This window comes from Pseudophryne corroboree, chromosome 3 (genome assembly GCF_028390025.1).
Source record: "Pseudophryne corroboree isolate aPseCor3 chromosome 3, aPseCor3.hap2, whole genome shotgun sequence".
Lineage (NCBI taxonomy): Eukaryota > Metazoa > Chordata > Amphibia > Anura > Myobatrachidae > Pseudophryne > Pseudophryne corroboree.
The window spans coordinates 764,651,104-764,675,857 of record NC_086446.1 but is presented as its reverse complement, the minus strand read 5'-3'; the positions used below and the strand labels follow the sequence as shown (position 1 = coordinate 764,675,857).

The 24,754-nt window shown below is 48.9% G+C and overlaps 1 protein-coding gene across 2 annotated transcripts in view; it reads right to left on the bottom strand.

Moving 5' to 3' along the window:
* The window catches only part of LOC135056806 (C-type lectin domain family 2 member D-like), a 270,630-nt gene that overhangs the window by 146,825 nt on the left and 99,051 nt on the right, over positions 1-24,754 (bottom strand). Inside the window, exon 4 of one of the 2 annotated variants that reach the window (XM_063962409.1) lies at positions 24,577-24,663. The exons of the other annotated variant lie outside the window; for it this stretch is intronic. Coding sequence (XP_063818479.1) covers positions 24,577-24,663 — 87 coding nt within the window. The remainder of the gene's footprint in view (positions 1-24,576; positions 24,664-24,754) is intronic. 2 annotated transcript variants of the gene reach the window in all.

The following is a 24,754-nucleotide window of genomic DNA, read 5'->3' as shown; positions in this document are numbered from 1 at the left end:
GTCATCTAAACTTTTATGTAAGGAGTTGACACTGTCGGTTAATACCTTCCATATATGCACCCACTCTGGTGTCGGCCCCGCAGGGGGTGACATCACACTTATCGGCACCTGCTCCGCCTCCACATAAGTTTCCTCATCAAACATGTCGACACAGCCGTACCGACATACCTCACACACACAGGGAATGCTCTGACTGAGGACAGGACCCCACAAAGTCCTTTGGGGAGACAGAGAGAGAGTATGCCAGCACACACCACAGCGCTATATAATACAGGGATGTACACTATACTGAGTGATTTTTCCCCTATAGCAGCTTATTTACACAGTTTTGCGCCTAAATTTATGTGCCCCCCCTCTCTTTTTTACCCTTGAAGTCTGGAACTGCAGGGGAGAAACTGGGGAGCGTCCTTCCAGCTGAGTTTTGAAGAGAAGATGGCGCTGGTGTGCTGAGGAAGATAGCCCCGCCCCCTCAGCGGTGGGCTTCTCCCGCGTTTTTAAATGTATAATGGCGGGGGTTAATGCACATATACAGTTTATCAGACTGCATTATGTGCTTTTCGCCAATTAAGGTAATCTAATTGCTGCCCAGGGCGCCCCCCCCAGCGCCCTGCACCCATCAGTGACCGGAGTGTGTGGTGTGCTAAGGGAGCAATGGCGCGCAGCTGCAGTGCTGTGCGCTACCTTAATGAAGACGGGAGTCTTCAGCCGCCGATTTTCAACTTCTCTTCGTTCTTCTGGCTCTGCAAGAGGGACGGCGGCGCGGCTCCGGGAATGGACGATCGAGGTCGGGCCCTGTGTTCGATCCCTCTGGAGCTAATGGTGTCCAGTAGCCTTAGAAGCACAAGCTAGCTGCAAGCAGGTAGGTTTGCTTCTCTCCCCTCAGTCCCTCGTAGCAGTGAGTCTGTTGCCAGCAGATCTCACTGAAAATAAAAAACCTAACAAATACTTTCTTTTCTAGGAAGCTCAGGAGAGCCCACTAGGTGCATCCAGCTCTGGCCGGTCACAGATTCTAACTGAGGTCTGGAGGAGGGGCATAGAGGGAGGAGCCAGTGCACATCAGATATAGTACCTAATCTTTCTTTTAAGAGTGCCCAGTCTCCTGTGGAGCCCGTCTATACCCCATGGTCCTTACGGAGTACCCAGCATCCACTAGGACGTCAGAGAAAATATATTAACTTATCTGTCCATTTGGGGAAGTATAGGAGACTGCTGTACCTGGACTTCCCCCAATAGACAGATAAGCTCATATATTATACTGAGTGAAGATCTCATTACTAGATAACTTTAGGTTCTAATCAACATTTTATTCAACTGCACACTGGGGGTAGATGTATGATTCTCAAATATGGGGGAAAAGTGGTATCAGCGCACGTTATGTGCACGGATAGCACTTCTCCTCCATGTATGACTGTGGAGGTGTGAAGTACACGACGGGGGGGCCAATCAAAAGATATCTCATGCTATTCAGTGCAGTTTAATGAAGTACGGAGCAAGAGATCATTCCGTCGTTCATTAAATCAGTAGTCTTGAGAAAGTCCCAGGGCACTGCGGGATGAAACGCGTTGACGATACACTGTACCACCAGCTTCAGAAGACACACTGGCTTAAACTATCCACCCCTATCCCACGATCGTGGTGCTGCTGGATGCGCTTCGACTCACCTCCGCCACTGTGGTTTGTATGGGCAGCGTTAAATACCCGGGTTTCCACTGAACAAAATTCATCTCCGCCACTGTGGCTTGTATGCACAGCATGGAGTACCCGGCTCTACACTGTACGGAATTGATTTTGTATCTGCACTAATAATCACCCGCGGCGGTGACAACCTCACCACCGGGAGAGGAGAAACGGAGGTGCAACATAAGTGGAAAGATTACTACATCTGCTCGTGGGTAATTATTCCAGCAGCTTTTCCTTGCTTTCATTGAACTGTGTCTGATTACAACCGGGAAGCCGGCGTATACAAATGACCTTAAACAAACTTGTTTTAACAATTTGTGGATACAGTGAAGTACTTGGTCTCAATAAGGACTTATTTGTAGCAAAAATTTTATTCAACTCTAAAGGACACTATTCGTATCACCTCACTATTCAGTGCTACATTGTATATTTATCCTTGGAGAATACGAAGGATCCTGCAAACTATTTATATACTGCAAAATACCTGGGACATTCTGTGATTAAGTCCTATATGACCAATTATTTTTTAGTCTATGACTATTGTGATTATTTTTTGTATTTATGTGTGTGTTCAAAATGAATGTATGATTTCTTTATAATTGAAGTCTTCCAACATTTTCTAGCAGGCACACAGACACTCAAGTTTGTGTTTATATAGATAACTAGAAGCACAGTGTTTTAACCATTAATCTATTCTTATGTACCAGACTCTAACCAAGTCCCCCCATTTATCAACGAGTTTCCTTGCTGGAAACTCGTTTTAGGTGGTAAATGGGACCAATTTCTATTTAACAAGGCTAATAGCACTGCTAACTAGCAGCGTTATTAGCCTTTCATATTCCCTATACTGCTGCACACTAAAGTGTATTTAACAACGAGCGCTATTTCTGAAACAGCGCTCGCTTACCTAAAATGCCTTTGTCTGCTCCGGGCAGACGTTATGGACACCACTGCAACGGTGTCCGTACTGCGCGCTGGATCCCCCCTCCCGCAGCAATCCCGGCATGCCGGGTTGCTATAGAGATCAGATAACGAAAATGGCCACTGCGTCCGGAAATCACTACCGCACATGTGCTGGGAATTAGCATAAACCGGTGCATGCGCGGTAGGAGGCCAGTCCGGGGACACAGGTCATTCGTCGTCACTGATGCAAGGTAAACATCAGCACTGACTTGGCAAATACTGCATTTGCTCGCCGTGGCATAGGCTCTTCTTAAATAGAAGAGCGCGATGCCACTATAGCACGGCGAGTGAAAACGGTATTTACCACTTCACAAACTGCTGCTTGATAAATAGGGGCCCAAGTCTCAAAACATATGCAGCTATGAATTAAATTGGTGAATAGCACCGGGAAGGTGGTGCTGACTCACCACCAGAGTGTCTCTCTTTTCTATTCGTCGTACATTAAATTGTCTAGAGTATACCAGCAGTCTCCGATTGCGGGTCATGAATTGGATATGGTCAGCGCACTCAGATGTGAGGATGTGTGTGAAGATTTGAAGGATGGGAGGAGGGTGGAGAGGGGGGGGGGGGGGGGGGAGGAATATCAATTTAGTCAATGACTGTGTGTAAAATGATTAAAGAAATGAGGACTATGTTTGTACTGAGTTTGTTATTGTGATTTCAAATTGTAAAGCGCAACGGAATTTGCTACGCTATATAATAAACTGTTAATAAATAAATAAATAAATAAATACATTTGTGATCTGATATTTATTTGTGGGTAAAAAAAGTCTCTATCAGGTGTGTCATGCAGACCACCCTTTGTATAGTATACCCTCCTAAATGGTATACCCTGATCTGGATTGACCTCTGATGGGTGAATGTCAGGTGTTCCTGTTAGGGCACCTTTACCATAGGTGGATATGACCTATGTATTTAGTATGAGTATAATAGTTTATCAGTGTTCGCGGGGTGATGAGACTGTTGCGGCGTCCCACTAGTCTGACCCTTGTATTGCTGATGTCTATGTGCACCACTATGAGGAAGACAGGTTATGGGCTTGGTTCTTTTACTTACCGCCGGGGGTGCCCAGAGGAGACGGACAGTACGAGGAAAGGATTTTTGTTAATCTAAGGGCAAGATTCATACCAGCCCACACCATCCACACCGTATAACATGGAATATACGCAACCAGTTAACAGTATGAACAAAACAGCATCAGCTAAAGACTGATCTTAACTGTAACATAACCCTTATGTAAGCAATAACTATATACAAGCCTTGCAGAAATATGTCCGCACTGGGACGGGCGCACCCAGCATCCTCAACGGACTAGGAGGAAAAAAATTTACCGGTAGGTTTAAAATCTTATTTTCTCTTACGTCCTAGAGGATGCTGGGGACTCCGTAAGGACCATGGGGATTATACCAAAGCTCCAGACCGGGCGGGAGAGTGTGGATGACTCTGCAGCACCGAATGAGCAAACATGAGGTCCTCATCAGCCAGGGTATCAAACTTGTAGAATTTTGCAAAAGTGTTTGAACCCGACCAAGTCGCGGCTCGGCAAAGCTGTAATGCCGAGACGCCTCGGGCAGCCGCACAATAAGAGCCTACCTTCCTAGTAGAATGGGCCTTTACCGAATTTGGTAACGGCAATCCAGCCGTAAAATGAGCCTGCTGAATCGTGTTACAGATCCAGCGAGCAATAATCTGCTTAGAAGCAGGAGCGCCAACCTTGTTGGCTGCATACAGGACAAACAGTGCCTCTGTTTTCCTAACCCGAGCCGTCCTGGCTACATAAATTTTTAAGGCCCTGACTACATCAAGGGACTTGGAATCCTCCAAGTCAACCGTAGCCACAGGTACCACAATAGGTTGGTTCATATGAAACGATGAAACCACCTTAGGCAAAAATTGAGGACGAGTCCTCAATTCTGCTCTATCCACATGGAAAATCAGATAGGGGCTTTTGTGAGACAAAGCCGCCAATTCGGACACCCGCCTTGCAGATGCCAAGGCCAACAACATGACCACCTTCCAAGTGAGAAATTTTAATTCAACCGTTTGAAGAGGTTCAAACCAGTGAGATTTTAGGAACTGTAACACCACGTTAAGGTCCCATGGTGCCACTGGGAGCACAAAAGGAGTCTGTATGTAAAGCACTCCCTTTACAAAAGTCTGGAATTCTGGGAGAGAAGCCAATTCCTTCTGAAAGAAAATTGATAGGGCCAAAATCTGTACCTTAATGGAGCCTAATTTCAGGCCCATATCCACTCCTGTCTGTAGAAAGTGGAGAAAACGGCCCAGATGGAAATCTTTCATAGGAGCATTCTTGGCTTCACACCAAGATACATACTTTCTCCAGATACGGAGATAATGTTTCGCCGTCACCTCCTTCCTAGCCTTTATCAGAGTAGGGATGACTTCCTCCGGAATGCCTTTCCCAGCTAGGATTTGGTGTTCAACCGCCATGCCTTCAAACGTAACCGCGGTAAGTCTTGGAACACACAGGTCCACTGCTGCGACAGATCCTCCCTGAGTGGAAGAGGCCACGGATCTTCTTTGAGCATTTCCTGAAGATCTGAATACCAGGCCCTTCAAGGCCAATCTGGAACAATGAGTATTGTCTGCACTCTTTTTCGTCTTATTATTCTCAGTATCTTTGAGATGAGCGGAAGAGGAGGGACACATAGACTGACTGAAACACCCACGGTGTCACCAGGGCGTCCACTGCTACTGCCTGAGGGTCCCTTAACCTGGCACAATACCTCCGAAGCTTCTTGTTGAGGCGTGACGCCATCATGTCTATTTGAGGAAGTCCCCAATGACTTGTTATCTCTGCAAAAACTTCTTGATGAAGTCCCCACTCTCCTGGATGGAGATCGTGTTTGCTGAGGAAGTCTGCTTCCCAGTTGTCCACTCCCGGAATGAAGACTGCTGACAGAGCACTTATATGATTTTCCGTCCAGGGAAGAATCCTGGTGGCTTCCGCCATTGCCACTCTGCTCCTTGTCCCGCCTTGGCGGTTTACATGAGCCACGGCTGTGACGTTGTCTGATTGAATCAGAACCGGTAGGTCACGAAGAAGATTCTCCGCTTGTTGTAGGCCGTTGTATATGGCCCTCAATTCCAGTATGTTGATGTGTATACAAGCCTCCTGGCTTGACCATAGTCCCTGAAAATGTCTTCCTTGTGTGACTGCTCCCCATGCTCGGAGGCTCGCATCCGTGGTCACCAGAACCCAGTCTTGAATGCCGAACCTGCGACCCTCGAGAAGGTGAGCACTCTGCAGCCACCACAGGAGAGACACCCTGGCCCTGGGGGACAGGCTTATTTTCTGATGAATGTGTAGATGGGACCCCGACCACTTGTCCAGAAGGTCCCACTGAAAAGTCCTCGCATGAAACCTGCCGAAGGGGATGGCCTCATAGGTCGCCAGCATCTTTCCCAGTACTCGAGTGCATTGATGGACTGACACTTTTTTCGGTTTTAACAGGTCTCTGACCATGTTCTGGAGTTCCTGGGCTTTTCCCATTGGGAGAAAAACCCTCTTTTGTTCCGTGTCCAGAATCATGTCTAAGAAAGATAGCCGAGTCGTTGGAATCAACTGTGACTTTGGTAGATTTAGAATCCAGCCATGCTGCTGCAGCACCCTCAGGGAGAGCGACACGCTTTTCTGCAATTGATCTCTCAATCTCGCCTTTATCAGGAGATTGTCCAAGTACGGGATTATTGTGACTCCCTGCCTGAGCAGGAGCACCATCATTTCCGCCATTACCTTGGTGAAAATCCTCGGGGCCGTGGACAGCCCAAACGGCAACGTCTGAAACTGGCAATGACAGTCCTGTGCAGCATCTCAGGTACGCCTGATGAGGGGGATATATGGGGACATGAAGGTATGCATCCTTTATCTCTAGTGACACCCTAAAATCCCCCTCTTCCAGGCTGGAAATAACTGCCCACAGCGACTCCATCTTGAATTTTAACTTTTTCAAGTACAGGTTTAGGGATTTTAAATTTAGAATGGGTCTGACCGAGCCATCCGGATTCGGGACCACAAACAGAGTTGAATAGTATACCCTTCCCCTGTTGAACTAGGGGAAACTCGACAACCACTTGTTGTTGACACAGTTTTTGAATTGCAGCTAAAACTCTCTCCCTTTCTGGGGAAGAAGCTGGTAAAGTCGATTTGAAAAATCGGCGAGGAGGCACGTCTTCGAATTCCAGCTTGTAGCCTTGGGATACAATTTCCATTGCCCAAGGATCCACGTCTGACTGAACCCAGACGTGGCTGAAAAGTCGAAGACGTGCTCCCACCGGTGCGGACTCCCTTAGTGGAGCCCCAGCGTCATGCGGTGGATTTAGTAGAAGCCGGGGAGGACTTCTGCTCCTGGGAACTAGCCGTAGCAGGCATTCTTCTCCCTCTACCCTTACCTCTGGCGAGGAAGGAAGAGCCCCGACCTCTTCTGGACTTATGCGACCGAAAGGACTGCATCTGATATTGTGGTGTTTTCTTTTGCTGTGGGGGAACATAAGGTAAAAAAGTTGATTTACCCGCGAGACCTTCCCCAAATAAAACCTCACCCTTGTAAGGCAAAACTTCCATATGCCTCTTTGAGTCGGCATCACCCGTCCATTGGCGGGTCCACAGGGCACAGCTAGCAGAAATCGCCATGGCGTTGGCTCTTGAACCTAGCAGCCCAACGTCTCTCGAAGCATCTCTCATGTATAAGACTGCGTCTTTAATGTGACCTAAGGTCAATAAAATGATATCCCTATCTAGGGTATCAATGTCAGCTGACAAGGTATCTGCCCAAGCTGCTACAGCGCTACAAACCCAAGCTGACGCTATTGCCGGTCTGAGCAAGGCACCCGTACGTGTATAAATTGATTTTAAGATAGTTTCCTGTCTGCGATCAGCAGGATCCTTGAGGGTTGCCGTGTCTGGAGACGGTAGCGCCACCTTTTTGGACAAGCGCGTTAAAGCCTTGTCCACCCTGGCGAGGATTCCCACCGTACCCTGTCCTGTGCCGGGAAAGGATATGCCCTAAGAATTATCTTGGGAATCTGCAGTTTCTTGTCTGGAGTTTCCCAAGCCTGTTCAAATAACGCGTACAATTAAATTAAAAATAAGGCATGTGTCAAGTGTAGTAAAAACAAGCTAAGGTTTAAATTTAAACAGACACTTTTTTAAAACATGACACTTAAATTGAACAAGAGTGAATAACATAGGGAATCCTACCAAGATGGTGGCCTGAGCCGCAGGTGTAATATGCAAGGTATACCTGGGAAAGATACCCTGCATAAGGCTCCGGAAGGTGAGAATTCCCTGTGGAATGAACCGAGTTCAAAACAGTTCTTGGTAGTCCGGGGCACTGGTAGGCAGATACCAACGCGTTTCGGGACGTCAAAGTCCCTTTTTCAAGGTAATATGTCTCCAGTGCTAACATTCTGTCTTTATATAAGGGGTGCCATTGATGAATTGGCCTCTTGAAGAGCACTTCCTGTCTGCTGATTACCGGAACCGGAAGTGACGTTCCCTGTGCATTACCGGAACCGGAAGTGACATTCATGTGCGTTTCACCCGCCGACTGGAAGTAGTCTTGCTTCATCCGAAACCAGAAGTGACGTTATCGGAAGTGGGGTGCATTCCATTGACCGGAAATGGATGGTGAAAACAGATCCTGTTATTTCATGTGTCCACAATACTTCATAATTCCAGAAAAGCTTATTATAAGTGTTCATCAAGGTATGTTGTTCTTAACGTGGTCCATAGTACCGGTACATGTAAAATAAGTGAATAAAAATAATGAGTAAATAATAAACAAATAAATAACAAAAACATTTTTTTAGAATTTTTAAGAGTATTTAAAAAATGTTTTTTAAAGAATATGCTAAAGAATTGTCAAAAGAACCATTTAATTTCAAAATCTCTATTGAGACCCATAGGAAAAAGAGTTTGTAAGTTATAAATGGTTTTCATTTCGGCTTTCGCAAGATTTGTCTCCAGATTGCGATTCTTTCACGTTGCTTTAATGTGGCGCAGGCCTATGAAGTCGGAAATAGAGTTTGTGGAACATTGATGTTCGGTTCTGAAATGTTCTGTGGTGGTGAGTTGTTAGACCTTTTTTAATGTTCGGAAGATGTTCCCCTATTCTAGTTTTTAATGATCTCGACGTCCAACCGACATAAGTTTTCCCACATTTGCATGTAATAATATAAACTACATTGGTGGTGTTACAAGTGATGAAGTCGCGGATTTTCATCTTGATACCATTGACTGCGACTTCGGTAAATTTGAATTTTTCAGATTCTGCACCCAATGCACATCCCACATCGGTGGAAACCAGATGTCCTTATGGGGTTGGATGTTCTAAATGGTAACGCACTTCTCAATAGATTTCTTAGGTTTGGGGCCTTGCGATAGATGAATTTTGGTGACGGAATAATTTTCTTCAAGATGGGGTCGCCTTGCAGTATATGCCAATGTTTTTTATGACTTGTTCAAAAAGTTTATGGTCTGAATCAAAACTGGAAAAAAATGCCAACTGTGTCTCTTTGGCGGCATTAGGGAGCTTTGTTCTCTCTTCTATTAGTGTCGATCTTTCCATTAACAGCGTTTGTTGTACTGATTGCTCGATATCTTTAGATTTGTATCCCTTCTCCAAGAACAACTTCTTGAGATCCTGTATTTGAGATTCACATATCGGAAGTTCACTGCAATTTCTTCTTGTTCTTATGAATTGTCCCTTAGGGATCTCTTTTAACCAGTTGATGTGATGTTCACTGTTTATTGCAGTGTAATTCTGTGTATCAGTGGGTTTGTGATATGTTCTTGTGTGGACTGATCCAGTTTTGATATATATTTGAAGGTCCAAGAAGTTGATTTCACATTGACTGATGGAAAAGGTGAATGATAAATTGATGTTATTGTTGTTCAAAGAGGTGCAAAAGGACTCTAGTTCTTCTCTTTCTCCCGTCCAGGTGAAGATTACATCATCAATATATCGGCCCCAATCGTTAAGTTGTTCACCCCAAGTTACGCCTGGATAAATGGTGGTGGATTCCCAATATGCCATAAAAAGATTGGCGTAACTTAGGGCAAATCAGGTGCCCATGGCGGTGCCCATTAAAGAAGAAGTTGTTCATAAGAAAAAAATTGATGGCTTCTACAATGAAGCTCTTTCTTCCTTCCGTGTATTGGGTTTGGTCAAGGAACCACTTGATTGCTTTAAGGCCGTCCTCATGCTTGATAATGGTGTAAAGTGAGCAGACATCAGCTGTTACCAAAAAGGTGTTTTCTTTCCAATTGATCTTTTGTATCCTCCTAATGGCATCTCTGGTGTCTTTGATGAAGGAAGGGGTTTGAATAACAGAGTGTTGTAATAGTCGATCTACCATTGCTGATAGATTGGATGTTAAGCTGCCCGTACCGGTAATTATGGGTCGACCGGGGAGTGTGGTCAGACTCTTGTGTACTTTCGGTAGAACATAACTTGTGGGTGTGACAGGATTCTCTATAGTCAGATATTCAAATTCACCCTTGGATATACCTCCAGATTCTAGATGTTTGTTGAGAAGTTTCTCAAAGTTGTTCTTGATTTGTATAGATGAGTCAGTTTTTAATTTTTGATATGTAGTTGTGTCGGATAATTGTCTCATGATTTCTTGAGTGTAGTCAGACAAATTAAGAATGGCAACACCCCTACCCTTATCACAGGGTTTTATGACGATAGATTCATCTCTGCTCAATGCTGTAATTGCTTATCGCTCTTTTTGACTGAGGTTCCAGCCTTTGAAGTCTTCTATCTTCTCATACTCACCCAGCTTCTATCTTCCGGCTCTGTGAGGAGGACGGCGGCGCGGCTCCGGGATGAACGGCGAGGGTGAGACCTGCGTGCCGACCCTCTGGAGCTAATGGTGTCCAGTAGTCTAAGAAGCAGAGCCTATCATTTAAGTAGGTCTGCTTCTCTCTCCTCAGTCCCATGATGCAGGGAGCCTGTTGCCAGCAGTGCTCCCTGAAAATAAAAAAACCTAACAAAAAGTCTTTTTTCAGAGAAACTCAGCAGAGCTCCCCTGCAGTGCACCCAGTCTTCTCTGGGCACAGGATCTAACTGAGGTCTGGAGGAGGGGCATAGAGGGAGGAGCCAGTGCACACCCATCTAAAGTTCTTTAGAGTGCCCATGTCTTGTCACAGCGCCGCCGCGGTCTCCATACTTACCCCTCCGGGCTGGGTCTCCGTGCGGCCGTCCTCGCTGGCGGTTCCCGGCGTCCAGCACTCCGTCTGGCCAGCGTGTGCGCTCGACGTCCACGGGAGGTGCGGGTGACGTCATCGGTACCTCCACCAATCAGGCTCTGGCGGGAAGTTCAAATTCAGATGCCGGGCAGTGCTCCGGCGCCTGAGTATCATCGTTGCTGCGACTGTGGTGGTGATCTCTAGAGCTCCCGTTTCTCCGTGCCTCAGCACTCAGCACCTCCGTGCCCCAGCACTCAGCACCTCCGTGCCTCAGCACCTCTGGTGTCTCTGTGCCTCAGCACCTCCGTGCCTCAGCACTCAGCACCTACGTGCCTCAGCACCTCCATGCCTCCAGTGTCTCTGTGCCTCAGCACCTCCGTGCCCCAGCACCTCCGTGCCTCAGCACTCAGCACCTCCGTGCCTCAGCATCTCCGTGTCTCAGCACTCAGCACCTCCGTGCCTCAGCACCTCCATGCCGCAGCACCTCCATGCCGCAGCACTCAGCACCTTCGTGCCTCCAAGCATCTCAACGTCTCTAAGCGCCTCAGCACCTTCAAACACCTCAGTGCCTCTAGCGCCTAAGTGCCTCCAGCACCCCAACATCGCTCACAGTAAGCTTTTGGTACTCTCCATCAATTCATCAGCACCTTTACAAGTCTTGTCTTTCAGGAGACCTTCAAGCATTCACCCGTGCCTCCTGCCTACCGTCCTAACCCTGTATGATGAAGACCTACATCCGGCCATCTCTACTGCGACCCAGTAGCGGTTCCTCTTCCCGGTCACCGGGGGAGACCCCGAGTCCACAACACTTCCAAACCAGGTCAGTGATAGTATACTCAGGCCTCATGGACCCGGGGAATCGGAACACAGAGTTGAGCGCCATCCAAAGTTTGGCTTCCCGAGTTCAGTCTCAAGAGGCAACACAGGGTCAGGTGATGCAATATCTCCAGGAACTGTCCGGCCGACTGGATCAAATCCAAGCATCCTTAGCCTCCGCAATTACGGCTCCAGCTCCCGTAACTGCTCCAGTTGCTGTTTTCAGTAATGTCCAACCTCCGGCCGGTACCAGGTCACGTCTTCAGGTTCCTACTCCTTCCCGCTATAATGGGAACCCAAAGAATTGCCGTGTTTTTTTAAATCAGTGCGAGGTGCACTTCGAGCTGCTCTCTCATAACTTTCCTACGGATCGCTCTAAGGTAGCGTATATAATTTCCCTGCTTGAAGTGTCAGCGTTGGATTGGGCGTCTCCGTTGTGGGAACGATCTGATCCTGTGGTTTCCAACTACACCAACTTCATCACGTCCTTTCAAAGAATCTTCGACGAGCCCGGCAGGATGACCACTGCTTCTTCCGACTTGCTCCGTGTTCGTCAGGGCTCCCGTTCCGTGGGTCAGTACGTGGTTCATTTCCAGACCATTGCATCTGAATTGCGCTGGAATAATGATGCTCTGAGAGCTGCCTTCTGGAACGGTCTCTCCGACCGGCTGAAAGATGAGTTGGTCACAAGGGATCTGCCGGATCCATTAGAAGAGTTGATTTCCCTTTGCGTCAAGGTGGATCTTCGGATGCAGGAGCGTGGAAGAGAACGTAGCCGTTCAGATCGTTCCAGGTTCCGGAATCCTACTCCTAGACCGGTGACTATGCCTAGCTCGGACGAGCCCATGCAAATTAACCGATCCCGGCGGTCTCCGGAAGAACAACAGCGTCGTCGTGAGGGTAAACTTTGCCTTTACTGTGGAGCCGCAGATCATTTCCTCAAGTTTTGTAAATCCCGTCCGGGAAACGGGCAGGCCTAGCTTGTTCCGGAGGAGTCAAGCTGGGGGTTACAACAAAATCTTCTCCAATTTTGGACTGTTTGCTTCCTGTAACTTTAGTCACCGATTCAGCCTCCAAGTCTTGTGAAGCCTTGTTGGATTCCGGAGCTGCGGGGAACTTCGTTTCTTCCTCCTGTGTCCAAAGCATGGATTTAAAGTTACGGCCTATCGAGCGGCCTATTTCGTTGACGGCTATCAACAGTACTAGAATTTCCAAGGGTCTCATAATGTGGCGCACGGAGCCAGTTAAGCTGCAGATTTGGGCTCTACATCAAGAAGGTCTGGAACTCTTGGTGATTCCAGAAATGCATCACGATCTGGTCCTTGGAATGCCTTGGCTGAAAATTCATAATCCCTACATTGACTGGAAGTCTTCTCAAATTCTATCTTGGAGTACCTTTTGTCACGCTTACCGTCTCAGTCCTGTTTGTCCGCTCCGTGACTCTTCCAAGACGGATGAAGAGCATATTCCGGAGGCGTATCAAGGGTACAAGGATGTGTTTTCGAAACAAGCAGCTGATCTGTTACCACCTCATAGGCCTTGGGACTGCCCTACTGACTTTGTCCCAGGGAAGACGCCACCTCGTGGTCGCACATATCCCCTGTCACTCCCCGAGACCCAAGCTATGTCAGAATATATTAAGTCTAATCTGCTCAAGGCATTTATTCACCCCTCTTCCTCCACTGCTGGAGCAGGCTTCTTTTTCGTGAAGAAGGAAGGGGGGTTGAGACCATGTATCGACTACCGCGGTTTAAACGATATCGCTATCAAGAATAAATACCCCTTGCCACTAATCACAGAGTTATTTGATAGGGTTCGTGGCGCCCACATTTTCTCCAAACTCGACTTGAGGGGAGCATATAATCTTATACGCATCTGAGAAGGGGATGAATGGAAGACTGCCTTCAATACCCGGGATGGGCATTACGAATACCTGGTGATGCCGTTCGGTCTTAGTAATGCTCCTGCTGTTTTCCAGGGATTCGTCAACGAAATCTTCCGAGACATGTTATATCAGAGTGTTGTAGTATATTTAGACGACATTCTGATTTTTTCAAAAATCTTGTTGAACACAGGACTCAAGTCAAAGAAGTGCTCCACCGTTTACAAGAGAATCATCTCTATGCTAAGCTTTCCAAATGTACCTTTGAAGTAACATCAATTCCGTTCCTCGGTTATATCATCTCGGGGACGGAGCTTCGCATGGATCCGGAAAAGCTCTCTGCCATTCGTGACTGGACTCAGCCTCTCTCTTTGAAAGCAATACAAAGATTCCTGGGCTTTGCGAATTACTACAGGAAATTCGTTAGTGGTTTCTCCACCATTGTCGCACCCATTACTTACTTGTTAAGAAAGGGCTCTAATCCGAGTTTGTGGCCTCCTCGAAGCCATTGAGGCCTTTTCCCACTTGAAGTTAGCTTTCATGTCCGCTCCAGTTCTCCAACAACCAAGTTTCGATTAACCTTTCTTCCTAGAGGTTTACGCATCTTCAGTCGGGGTTGGGGCCGTTCTCTCTCAGTACTCCTCTGATAAGAAATTACATCCGTGTGGCTTCCACTCTCGTAAATTCTCTCCGGCCGAACGAAATTACACTATTGGAGACCAGGAACTTTTGGCAATTAAAACCGCCTTGGAAGAGTGGAGATACCTCTTAGAAGGGGCTAAACATGTGTTGACCATTTACACGGATCACAAAAATTTGTTGTACATCAAATCCGCACAATGCTTGAATCCTCGCCAAGTGAGATGGGCACTTTTCTTTACTCGATTTTCTTTTGTTATCAAGTACCGGGCCAGGACTCTCAATGTTAAAGCGGATGCGCTGTCCCGTTCACAAGTTTCCACAGACGAGGATGAATCTTTTGAGCGGAGTTTAATTCTAAATCCAGTTTCTATCTCCGCTGCTTTAACTACTCCAGCTCCTCCTCCTGGAAGAATGTCCGTACCAGCTAGATTCCGGCCAAGAATATTACAGTGGGCCCATAACTCCAAGTTTTCCGGTCATCCCGGTGCCCAGAAGATGTACAAGTTTCTTATTGGTGGAACACCATGAGGAAGGATGTACAGGATTACGTTAATTCTTGTCCACAGTGTACACAACATAAATCTCCTCGCCTGCCTCCTGCTGGGTTGCTTCGTCCTTTGTCTATTCCTGTGAGACCCTGGACTCACATTTCCATGGACTTCATCACTGACTTGCCCTGTTCCAAGGGTTGCAACACCGTCTGGGTAATCGTCGACCGTTTTTCGAAGATGGCACACTTCGTTCCATTGACTGGTCTACCGACAGCTCCGAAACTAGCTCTACTATTCATCCAAGAACATTTTCAGTTGCATGGGTTGACACAGGAAATAGTCTCTTATCGTGGGGTACAGTTCACCGCAAGGTTTTGGAAAGCCCTCTGCTCGACTCTACAGATTAAACTTAAGTTTTCATCCGCTTATCATCCCCAAACGAATGGACAAACGGAACGAGTCATTCAAGTTCTAGAGACTTTCCTTCGTCTTTATCTCTCCCCTTCACAGGACAACTGGGTGGAGTTGTTACCTTGGGCGGAGTTTGTCCATAACCATTCGTTTCATTCTTCCACTGGTGAATCTCAATTCTTCGTCAACTACGGGTTCCATCCACGTGTTCCGGAATTACCAAGCCTTCCGATAGAAGAGGTTCCAGCTGTAACGTCCACTCTACAACACTTCAGACAAATTTGGAGTAAGATTCATGCTAATCTTAAGAAGGTTTCAGTCCGGTACAAGTTCTTTGCAGATAAGAAACGGCGAGCCGCTCCTCAATACAAGGTTGGTGACAGGGTATGGCTGTCCACACGTAATCTCCGGTTGAAGGTGCCCACCATGAAGTTTGCTCCAAGATTCATTCCTCTTGTCCTTAATCGTTTTCATTCAAAGGCCTCTAGCCCCACCTCAGTGGAGACTGAAACAGGAACAGACTTCGAGATCAAAACTATTCTAAACTCTCGTTACCTTCACAAGAATCTGCAATATCTGGTAGAATGGAAAGGATATTGTCCTGAGGAGAGAAGTTGGATAAAGGTTTCTGAGGGCTCGGCTCCTCGACTAATCCGGATATTCCATTCTAGACACCCTACGAAGCCAGGAAAGTGTCCAGGGGCCACTCCTAGAGGAGGGGGTACTGTCACAGCGCCGCCGTGGTCTCCATACCTACGCCTCCGGGCGCGCTGGGTCTCTGTGCGGCCGTCCTCGCTGGCGGTTCCCGCGTCCAGCGCTCCGTCCGGCCAGCGTGTGCGCTCGACGTCCACGGGAGGTGCGGGTGACGTCATCGGTACCTCCACCAATCAGGCTCTGGCGGGAAGTTCAAATTCAGACGCCGGGCAGTGCTCCGGCGCCTGACTATCATCGTTGCTGAGACTGTGGTGATCTCCAGAGCTCCCGTTTCTCCGTGCCTCAGCACTCAGCACCTCCGTGCCCCAGCACTCAGCACCTCCGTGCCCCAGCACCTCTGTGCCTCCAGTGTCTCTGTGCCTCAGCACCTACGTGCCTCAGCACCTCCGTGCCTCCAGTGTATCTGTGCCTCAGCACTCAGCACCTCCGTGCCTCCAGTGTCTCTGTGCCTCAGCACCTCCGTGCCTCAGCACTCAGCACCACCGTGCCTCAGCACCTCCGTGCCTCAGCATCTCCGTGCCTCAGCACTCAGCACCTCCGTGCCGCAGCACTCAGCACCTTCGTCCCTCCAAGCATCTCAACGTCTCTAAGCGCCTCAGCGCCTTCAAACACCTCAGTACCTCTAGCATTTCAGTGCCTCTAGCACCTCAGTGCCTCCAGCACCCCAACATCGCTCACAGTAAGCTTTTGGTACTCTCCACCAATTCATCAGCACCTTTACAAGTCTTGTCTTTCAGAAGACCTTCAAGCATTCACCCGTGCCTCCTGCCTACCGTCCTAACCCTGTATGAGGAAGACCTACATCCGGCCGTCTCTACTGCGACCCAGTAGCGGTTCCTCTTCCCGGTCACCGGAGGAGACCCCGAGTCCACAACACTTCCAAACCAGGTCAGTGATAAGTCTCCTGCGGAGCCCGTCTATACCGCATGGTCCTTACGGAGTCCCCAGCATCCTCTAGGACGTAAGAGAAAATGGTGTTGCAGTGTCCAGCAGTGTCCAACGCGTTTCAGCAATAATGCCTTTGTCAAGGATTACCTGCCATAAGTCCTTGGATGCTTTTAAACATCCCTGTATGTATTGATTGGCTCTATGTGAGTTCAACTCCGTCTGTTATTGGTGGAGTCATCTGTCAATCAGTTGATATGTCAATCTGTGCCTATGTGTCTGTAATTGGCTGTCATGGGAATTCAGACTCCTTAGTCATTGGAGGAGTAATCTGTCAATCAAGCAGTTGTCCGTGGATATGTGTCTGTATGTCTGTGATTGTTAACCATTTGTTGTGAATGGGATTAATGATTTAATGGTGAGTGCAGTGTATCGTGAGGGGTTAAATGAGGGAATGCAATTGTTGAGATGATGGGGTTTATCAATAAAAGGAAACAGATGTAAAGCAGTATTGTAAACCAAAAAAGTAAGTCATGTGGAGTAATTGTTTTTTGGAAAATAGATAGTATGAATGGAGGATGAATAATAAGATCAGATTGAAGAGAGAGATGGGAGGGAGAGTGGTGAGGAGAAAATTGTCTTTTTTTGGAGAAATTAGCAGATAGGATTGGAAGGGGTTAAGAGTTGGTAAAATATTATCAGTACCTATGGATATATGTGGAGTATATTTATAATTATTTCTTTATCACATTTGTGTGTTTCTTACGATATCCGTAGTAGGATGCAGTAGATGAAAGATTGTGACGAGGTGTATTTTACCATGATGATATGCATGGAACTAAAGGGTTAAGATCACCTCTGTTTTACTGTGTTGATATGGTAATGTACGGACCAAAGGTTTGTGTGTGTCACCTAGGTTGAAAGTATTGGTGTGTCAATTAAAGACACCCATTCTTTCTTATATATGAACTAGGTGCTTCATCGCGCCCTACGGGCGCTCTTTACACCGTCTCAAGGGGCTACGCCCCCTTAACCCTTGCATGCCTTTCTGGAGTTCAATATTTGTATTATATAGAGTATTACCTGCATTCCTTTGTTAGTGGTTAAATATTGCACAATGAAAGGGCGTGCAATGGTGAAGTAGGCGCAGTCCCTTGCGACGGCGTGAACAGCACCTGCAGGGCACGATGTACAGAATGTAGCGGGTGCGGGGGGGACTGCGGATGGTGTCTGTAGATGCTGCGGGTGCAGGGGGGGGCGGAAGTGGGGGTGGGGCCCGGATGGGGAAGGGTCGGGAGGTGCTGTGGGTGGGGGAGGGGCAGAGGAGTGGGGGAAGCAGATGGGGGAGGGGTCCAGAGGCACTGCAGGTGGGGGAGAGGCAGGGGTGCCATGGGTGGGAGAGGGGCAGGTTGTGGATGGGTGAAGGGTTCCAGAGGTGCTGTGGGATGGGAAGGGGCGGGAGTGCCGCTGGTGGGGTAGGGGTCCACAGGCGCCATGGGTAGGGGAGGGGCAGATACGGGTGTTGCGGCGGATGGGGAAGGAGGTCTGGAGGTGCTGCAGGTGGTGGAGGGGCAGGTGCGGGGGTTCCATTGGTGGGGGAGGGGTGGGTGATGGGGGGACCGCGGATAGAGGAGGGTGTCTGCAGATGCTGCGGGTGGAGGGGGGCAGGTGTGGGGGGAGACATATAAGGGGGGTGAATGGTGAAGGGGGCCTGGAGGTGCTGGAGGTGGTGAAGGGGCGGAGGAGTGGGAGCCGCGGGTGGTGTAGGGGGTCTGGAGGTACAGCATGTGGGGGAGGGATGGAGTGCCGCATGTGGTGGAGGGGAAGGTGCGGAGGTGTGGTGCATTGGGGAGAGGTCTGGAGGTGCTGCGGGTACTGTACATGCCAAAAAGGTAGTTGGAGGGTATGCAGTAACAGGGCCAGGACAGGGGTGACAGGGTCAGAACAGGGTTGACGGGGCCAGGACAGGGGTGACATGGTCAGAACAGGGGTTACGGGGCCAGGACAGGAGTGACGGGGCCAGGACAGGAGTGACGGGGCCAGGACAGGGGCGACGGGGCCAGGACAGAAATGGCAGGGACAGGATAGGGGTGACAGGGCCAGGGTAGGGGCGGCAGGACCAGGACAGGGGTGACAGGGCCAGTATAGGGTTGACAGGGCAAGCACAGGGGTGACAGGGCCAGGATAGGGGTAACAGTGCCAGCATAAGGGTGAAAGGGCTACGATATGGGTGAAAGGGCCAGGATAAGGGTGGCAGGTCAAGGCCAGGGGTGACAGGGACATACCAGAACACAGGGCACGGGAGAGATTGGTATTAGGGACAAAACAGTGGTGACAGACAGATGTGTCTTACCGGAGTCATTGCTGCTGGCTGCTGCTGTTCCACTCCAACCTGTTGGGATCTGCTGCTGGTGGAGACTTGGCATGGCTGACTCTCTTAGACTGAAGTCCTGCTTCCTCTGCCCGTCCACATCCCTCCCCCTCTCCTCAGTCACACACCGCAGACCTCGCGCAGCGGGCGGGCACTGTGGTAAGGTGAGACTGGGAGTGACTGGTTAGCCCCCAGGAGATGCTGCGGCTGGAGGGAGGAGGGGGTCATAGCATGCACGTGGTGCCGACCTCGCGGCTGCTGGGCACTGTGGTAAGGGGAGACTGGGAGTGACTGGTTAGCTCCCAGGAGACGCTGCGGCTGGAGGGAGGAAGGGGTCAGAGCCTGCAAGCAACACGGACTTCTGCAGCGCTACCCGCCGGCTAAAGTGTGTGAAGGAGCTGGGCGCACCTCACTGCGGGCGGCAGCGCTGCAGCTAGCGGTGGGGTTGCCGGGGCTGGAGATAACAGAGGTAGTACGGAAAGTGCACAGTAGCTGGTGACCCACAAAACTGCAGCTAAGAAGCGTGGAGTATGCCAGAAAGTGACGCTCCTCTGCGCCAGAGAGACCCTGCTGAGTATGCGGATGTGGGGGGTCAAGTACACAGTGAGCCGGTGCCCGTCTGTCTGTACGGCATACCCCCTCACACACCCCTATACCTCCCAAATGTCCCGATTTTCACGTGACAGTCCCATTTTTTGGGGTCTGTCCCGCTGTCCCACCCGCGGGTCGCAGTGTCCCGCGGTGGGGGGGGGCAGTTGAAAAGCTCCTGTACTCGCTGTTCTGCTTAGCAGAGCAGCGTTGAATAGTGGAGACAGAGGGAGAGGGGGCATCAGGGGGTACGGATTAAGGGGGTATTCCCGCAGCAGAGACGGATTAAGGGGGGGGGCAGGCGGTACGTACTGTTGGCCCCACAGTTTAAGGGGCCCCCCCGGCTGGAGTAGCTCTGTCCCAGCTCTGAAGCTCCTCTGTCCTGCCAGCAACAGCATTGTGCTACAGTCAGTATACGCTGCTGCGTGTTGGCAGGTCTGTGGTGTTGCAGGGAGGCAGTAGTCTCCCTGCTTTCTTCTGCCTGTGCGGGTGTGTAGGGGGGAGTGACCACCCCCTCTGGATTTACCCCTAGCTGAGGGGCCAAAATACCATAAAAAAAAATAAAAAAATCCCGGATTTTGCATAAGGGGCGTGGCCTCACGTGGCGCTATTAGGCCACGCCCCCAACCCCATAGCAGGCACAGCAATGATATAGGGCTTCCCTGTCACAAGTGCCCTGGGCCCCCCGGACTCATAATCAGCCCCTGGGGGCATGCCAGCAGCTCACAGAGCGCTGGGCATGCTCTCTCACTGACGAAAACGGGGGCCCTCCCGTGAAGCCACGCCCCCTTTTCGCCGTGTGTGTGTGTGTGTCCCTCCTGCCTGAAGAAAGCTCCTGCAGAAAGCTGGGAGGTATGCACCCCTGCCTGTGCCATGCCCATACTATCTGCTTCTGCTCCTTGTCTCCTATAGATTTGGCCAAATCTGTGACTCATTTGACTAACTGCGCCCAGGTTTGTGACTCCGCCCAGCGTTAGCAAATGAATCACAAAGTCACAGATCTGGGCTATTATATAGGAGATTACTCTGTGTGTGGCATTTATGTTGTATGTATATTTGGTTGGTTTTCTTCTAAGTGTAGCTACATGATGGAACGGGACCCTAAGCAGGCGAGTGCAGCGGCTGCTGCACCGCATGGTGTTCGAGACGCCACGGACTGGTAGACAACAGCACCGGAGGATACAGGCACGGAAGCTGAGCCGGCACAGGCGCGCTGAACGCACCCCCGGCGGTAAGTAAAAGAACCAAGCCCGTAACCTGTCTTCCTCATAGTGGTGCACATAGACATCAGCAATACAAGGGTCGGACTAGTGGGACGCCGCAACAGTCTCATCACCCCACGAACACTGATAAACTATTATACTCATACTAAATACATAGGTCATATCCACCTATGGTAAAGGTGCCCTAACAGGAACACCTGACATTCACCCATCAGGGGTCAATCCAGATCAGGGTATACCATTTAGGAGGGTATACTATACAAAGGGTGGTCTGCATGACACACCTGATAGAGACTTTTTTTTACCCACAAATAAATAACAGATCTCAAATCGGGATCGGTATGATATCCCGCCAATCATAATACCGACGGACTATATACCGACACCCATTGACCGATGGTCGATATCCCGACAAGGTCTAAATACCGACACGGACTAAATACCGACATGTGAAATACCGACAAGGTCTAAATACCGACATGTAAAATACCGACAGGTCGAAATACCGACACAAGTTTTTCATGATTTTTTTTATGTTTTTTTGTGTGTATGTCGACATAAATCAACATGGACACCATATAAAGTGTACCGCGTCCCCTCGCATGGCTCGCTGCGCTCGCCATGCTTCGGGCACGGTGCCTCGCTGCGCTCGGCACACTATTATATTCCCCCTCCAGGTCCACTGGGACGGTAAAGTATGAAAAAGTCGGTTTTAATGAAAAAAATCATAAAAAACTTGTGTCGGTATTTCGACCTGTCGGTATTTTACATGTCGGTATTTAGACCTTGTCGGTATTTCACATGTCGGTATTTAGTCCGTGTCGGTATTTAGACCTTGTCGGGATATCGACCATCGGTCAATGGGTGTCGGTATATAGTCCGTCGGTATTATGATTGGAGGTAAAGAGACTGCATCCCCTCAAATCAGTACAAACATAGTCCTCATTTCTTTAATCATTTTACACACAGTCATTTACTAAATTGATATTCCCCCCCCCCTCTCATCCTTCAAATCTTCACACACATCCTCACATCTGAGTGCGCTGACCATATCCAATTCATAATTCAGTAGGAGGTTGGACACCTCCAGGTCTAGAAGCACCAATTCCGTACATTTCCCTCCCCCACCAGTGAGCGCAGTCTCCCATTTTCTCTTTTTTCTTCCGATTGTGGGTCGTCTTAATGTGTACTTGGCCTTACACTTTAAATGACTCAATGGCCTGAAAAGTAACACTATCATAAAATTGGTTTACTAATAAAGAGTTGCTGTGCACTAAAATACATATAGTAATTAATCCACTATTGACAGATTGTCTCAGTCGACCCACCTGACCCCTAAATTATACAACTGTTATAACACAGAGGCAGGGCCGGTTCTACACCTTGTAGCGCCCAGTGCAAAACTTTACAATGCCCCGCGCCCCCCCTCCCCCCCCCAGAGCGCGGTAAAACAGTTTGTGCGCGCCGGAGGCGCACGCCCAAAAATAGAGGCGTGGTCACAGTTATGCCCCCAGATTTGCCCCCAGTAGTTGTGCCCCCCAGTAGATTTCCCCCCAGTGGCTGTGCCCCCATTAGTTGTGCCCCGTCGCTTGTTGCTTTGCCCCCAGTAGCTGTGCCCCCTGTTGCTTTGCCCCCAGTAGTTGTGTCCCCTGGAGTTGTGCCCTATGCTTATGTGCCCCCTGGAGTTGTGCCCTCTGCTGCTGTGCCCCCTGGAGTTGTGCCCTCTGCTGCTGTGCCCCCTGGAGTTGTGCCCTCTGCTGCTGTGCCCCCTGGAGTTGTGCCCTCTCTGCTGTGCCACCTGTAGTTGTGCCCTTTGCTGCTGTGCCCCCTGTATTTGTGCCCTCTGCTGCTGTGCCCCCTGTATTTGTGCCCTCTGCTGCTGTGCACCCTGTATTTGTGCCCTTTGCTGCTGTGCACCCTGTATTTGTGCCCTCTGCTGCTGTGCCCCCTGTATTTGTGCCCTCTAATGCATGCCCCCTGGAGTTGTGCCCTCTGCCGATGTGCCCCCTGTATTTGTGCCCTCTAATGCATGCCCCCTGGAGTTGTGCCCTCTGCTGCTGTGCCCACTGTATTTGTGCCCTCTGCTGCATGCCCCCTGGAGTTGTGCCCTCTACTGCTGTGCCCCCTGCCGCTGAAAAAACACACACACACACACAAAAAAAACCCAATACTTACCACTGCTTCCCGATCACAGCCGCTGCTCCGTCTCTTGCCTCCCGCGGCTCCTCTCTATGGGAGAGACGTCATGACGTCTCTCCCATAGCAGCGCCGCACAGACACTAGAGGTCAATACTGCCCTCTAGTGTCTGTCACTGGAGCCGGCTGCAGCGGACGCCCACACAGCCCACGGCGTGCGCTGCAGCCTGGGAGCGGGGTGCGGGTAGGCGGCGGTGCCTGCGGGGTGACTGCGGCCGTGCCCTCAGGCCGCAGCGCCCCGGGCGCAGGTATTGCTTGCCCGCACCAAGAACCGCTCCTGCACTGAGAGGTCTATTTATGAAGCAGCCAGTACCCCCGTTTTGCAACATCATTCAGCACAAATAGTTGCTTTTAAAGTGACAGCAATAAATAATTTGCCCTGTAGAAGAGATTATACTTTGAAGCTACTTCCCAAGAAATATGCTCTTGTCCAGCATATCAACCTGTTTTTTTAGGTGGAGTGACAAATTCCATACAGATGGTGCCCTGGTTCAGAGCAAACCCATACTGTTGTGAAGCACGCAATGCTAACCACTGTGCCACTATGTCAATTTATAACACTTATTGCTGAAGCATGGGAGTGTGGACAGATGAGCAGTTTCACAGCTCCACTTGAATCTTACACAGGCGCTTTCTAAATTCACCTCGGCCCGAATGTAACATCCTGTGAGTTGCAGAAAGCGGAAAGAATTCAATGATGTGGCCTCGAGATTTAAAGCAGAACATTTTTTGAAGGTAGGTTTTGAGACTACATCACTGAATCTCGCCACTACCCGCAACTCTCAGCCTATTACATTTGGACCCTCCTCTCCACAGTTCACATAATATAAAAACAGTAGCCTCCATTACAATGCTGTAAGCAGATAGGTTCGTCATAAACACAGTCAGACTATTCATGAATAAATCTAAAGCAAACACTGCCATTATAGATTATGATATCATTCAGCACAAATCGCTTGTAAATAAAGTGATTTGTTCTGTAGGAGAGATTATACGTTGAAGTTATTTCTCATGGAACGATTCTGATTTAAAAATTCAGTGCTTAGCTAACATCTATATAGTAGTTCTATAAAGTAATTCCAGAGTTAAACGTGTGCAGTGGGACCATGGGGTAAATTTACTATGATGGGAGTTCTATTTAAGATGAGATGTTGCCCATAGCAACCAATCAGCTTCTACTTCTCATTTATCTAGCACCTTCTAGATGAGAATACCTGGAATCTGATTGGTTGCTATGGGCAACATCACATCTTAAATAGAACTCCCATCTTAGTAAATTTACCCCCACGTCTGACTCGGAACAGACTAACACCCTTCCCCCTCGTTAACACCTCAGATTGCGGACAATAGAGAGAAGGGGCCCTGGAGGAGTGCAGACAGGGTAAGTGCACGAGGTGGAAGGGGAGTCTTCTCGATTTAGGATTGAAAAATGTTTAAAGGTTATCTTCAAAAAATTAAAAGTATACATGTGTGTGATTTTAAAAGTAATATGTGCTTACCTGTCCTGCAGAAACAATAAATAATTGCAGAGATCAGTCCAAATAAGAAAATAGATAGAAGCACTAGATACTTATAAAGGCGATAGTCTAAAATGGATTGGATATAAAATAAGAGAACGTTACATGAGACTTATGCATGGTGAATTAAGAGACATAACAAACTAAGGGCCTAATTAAG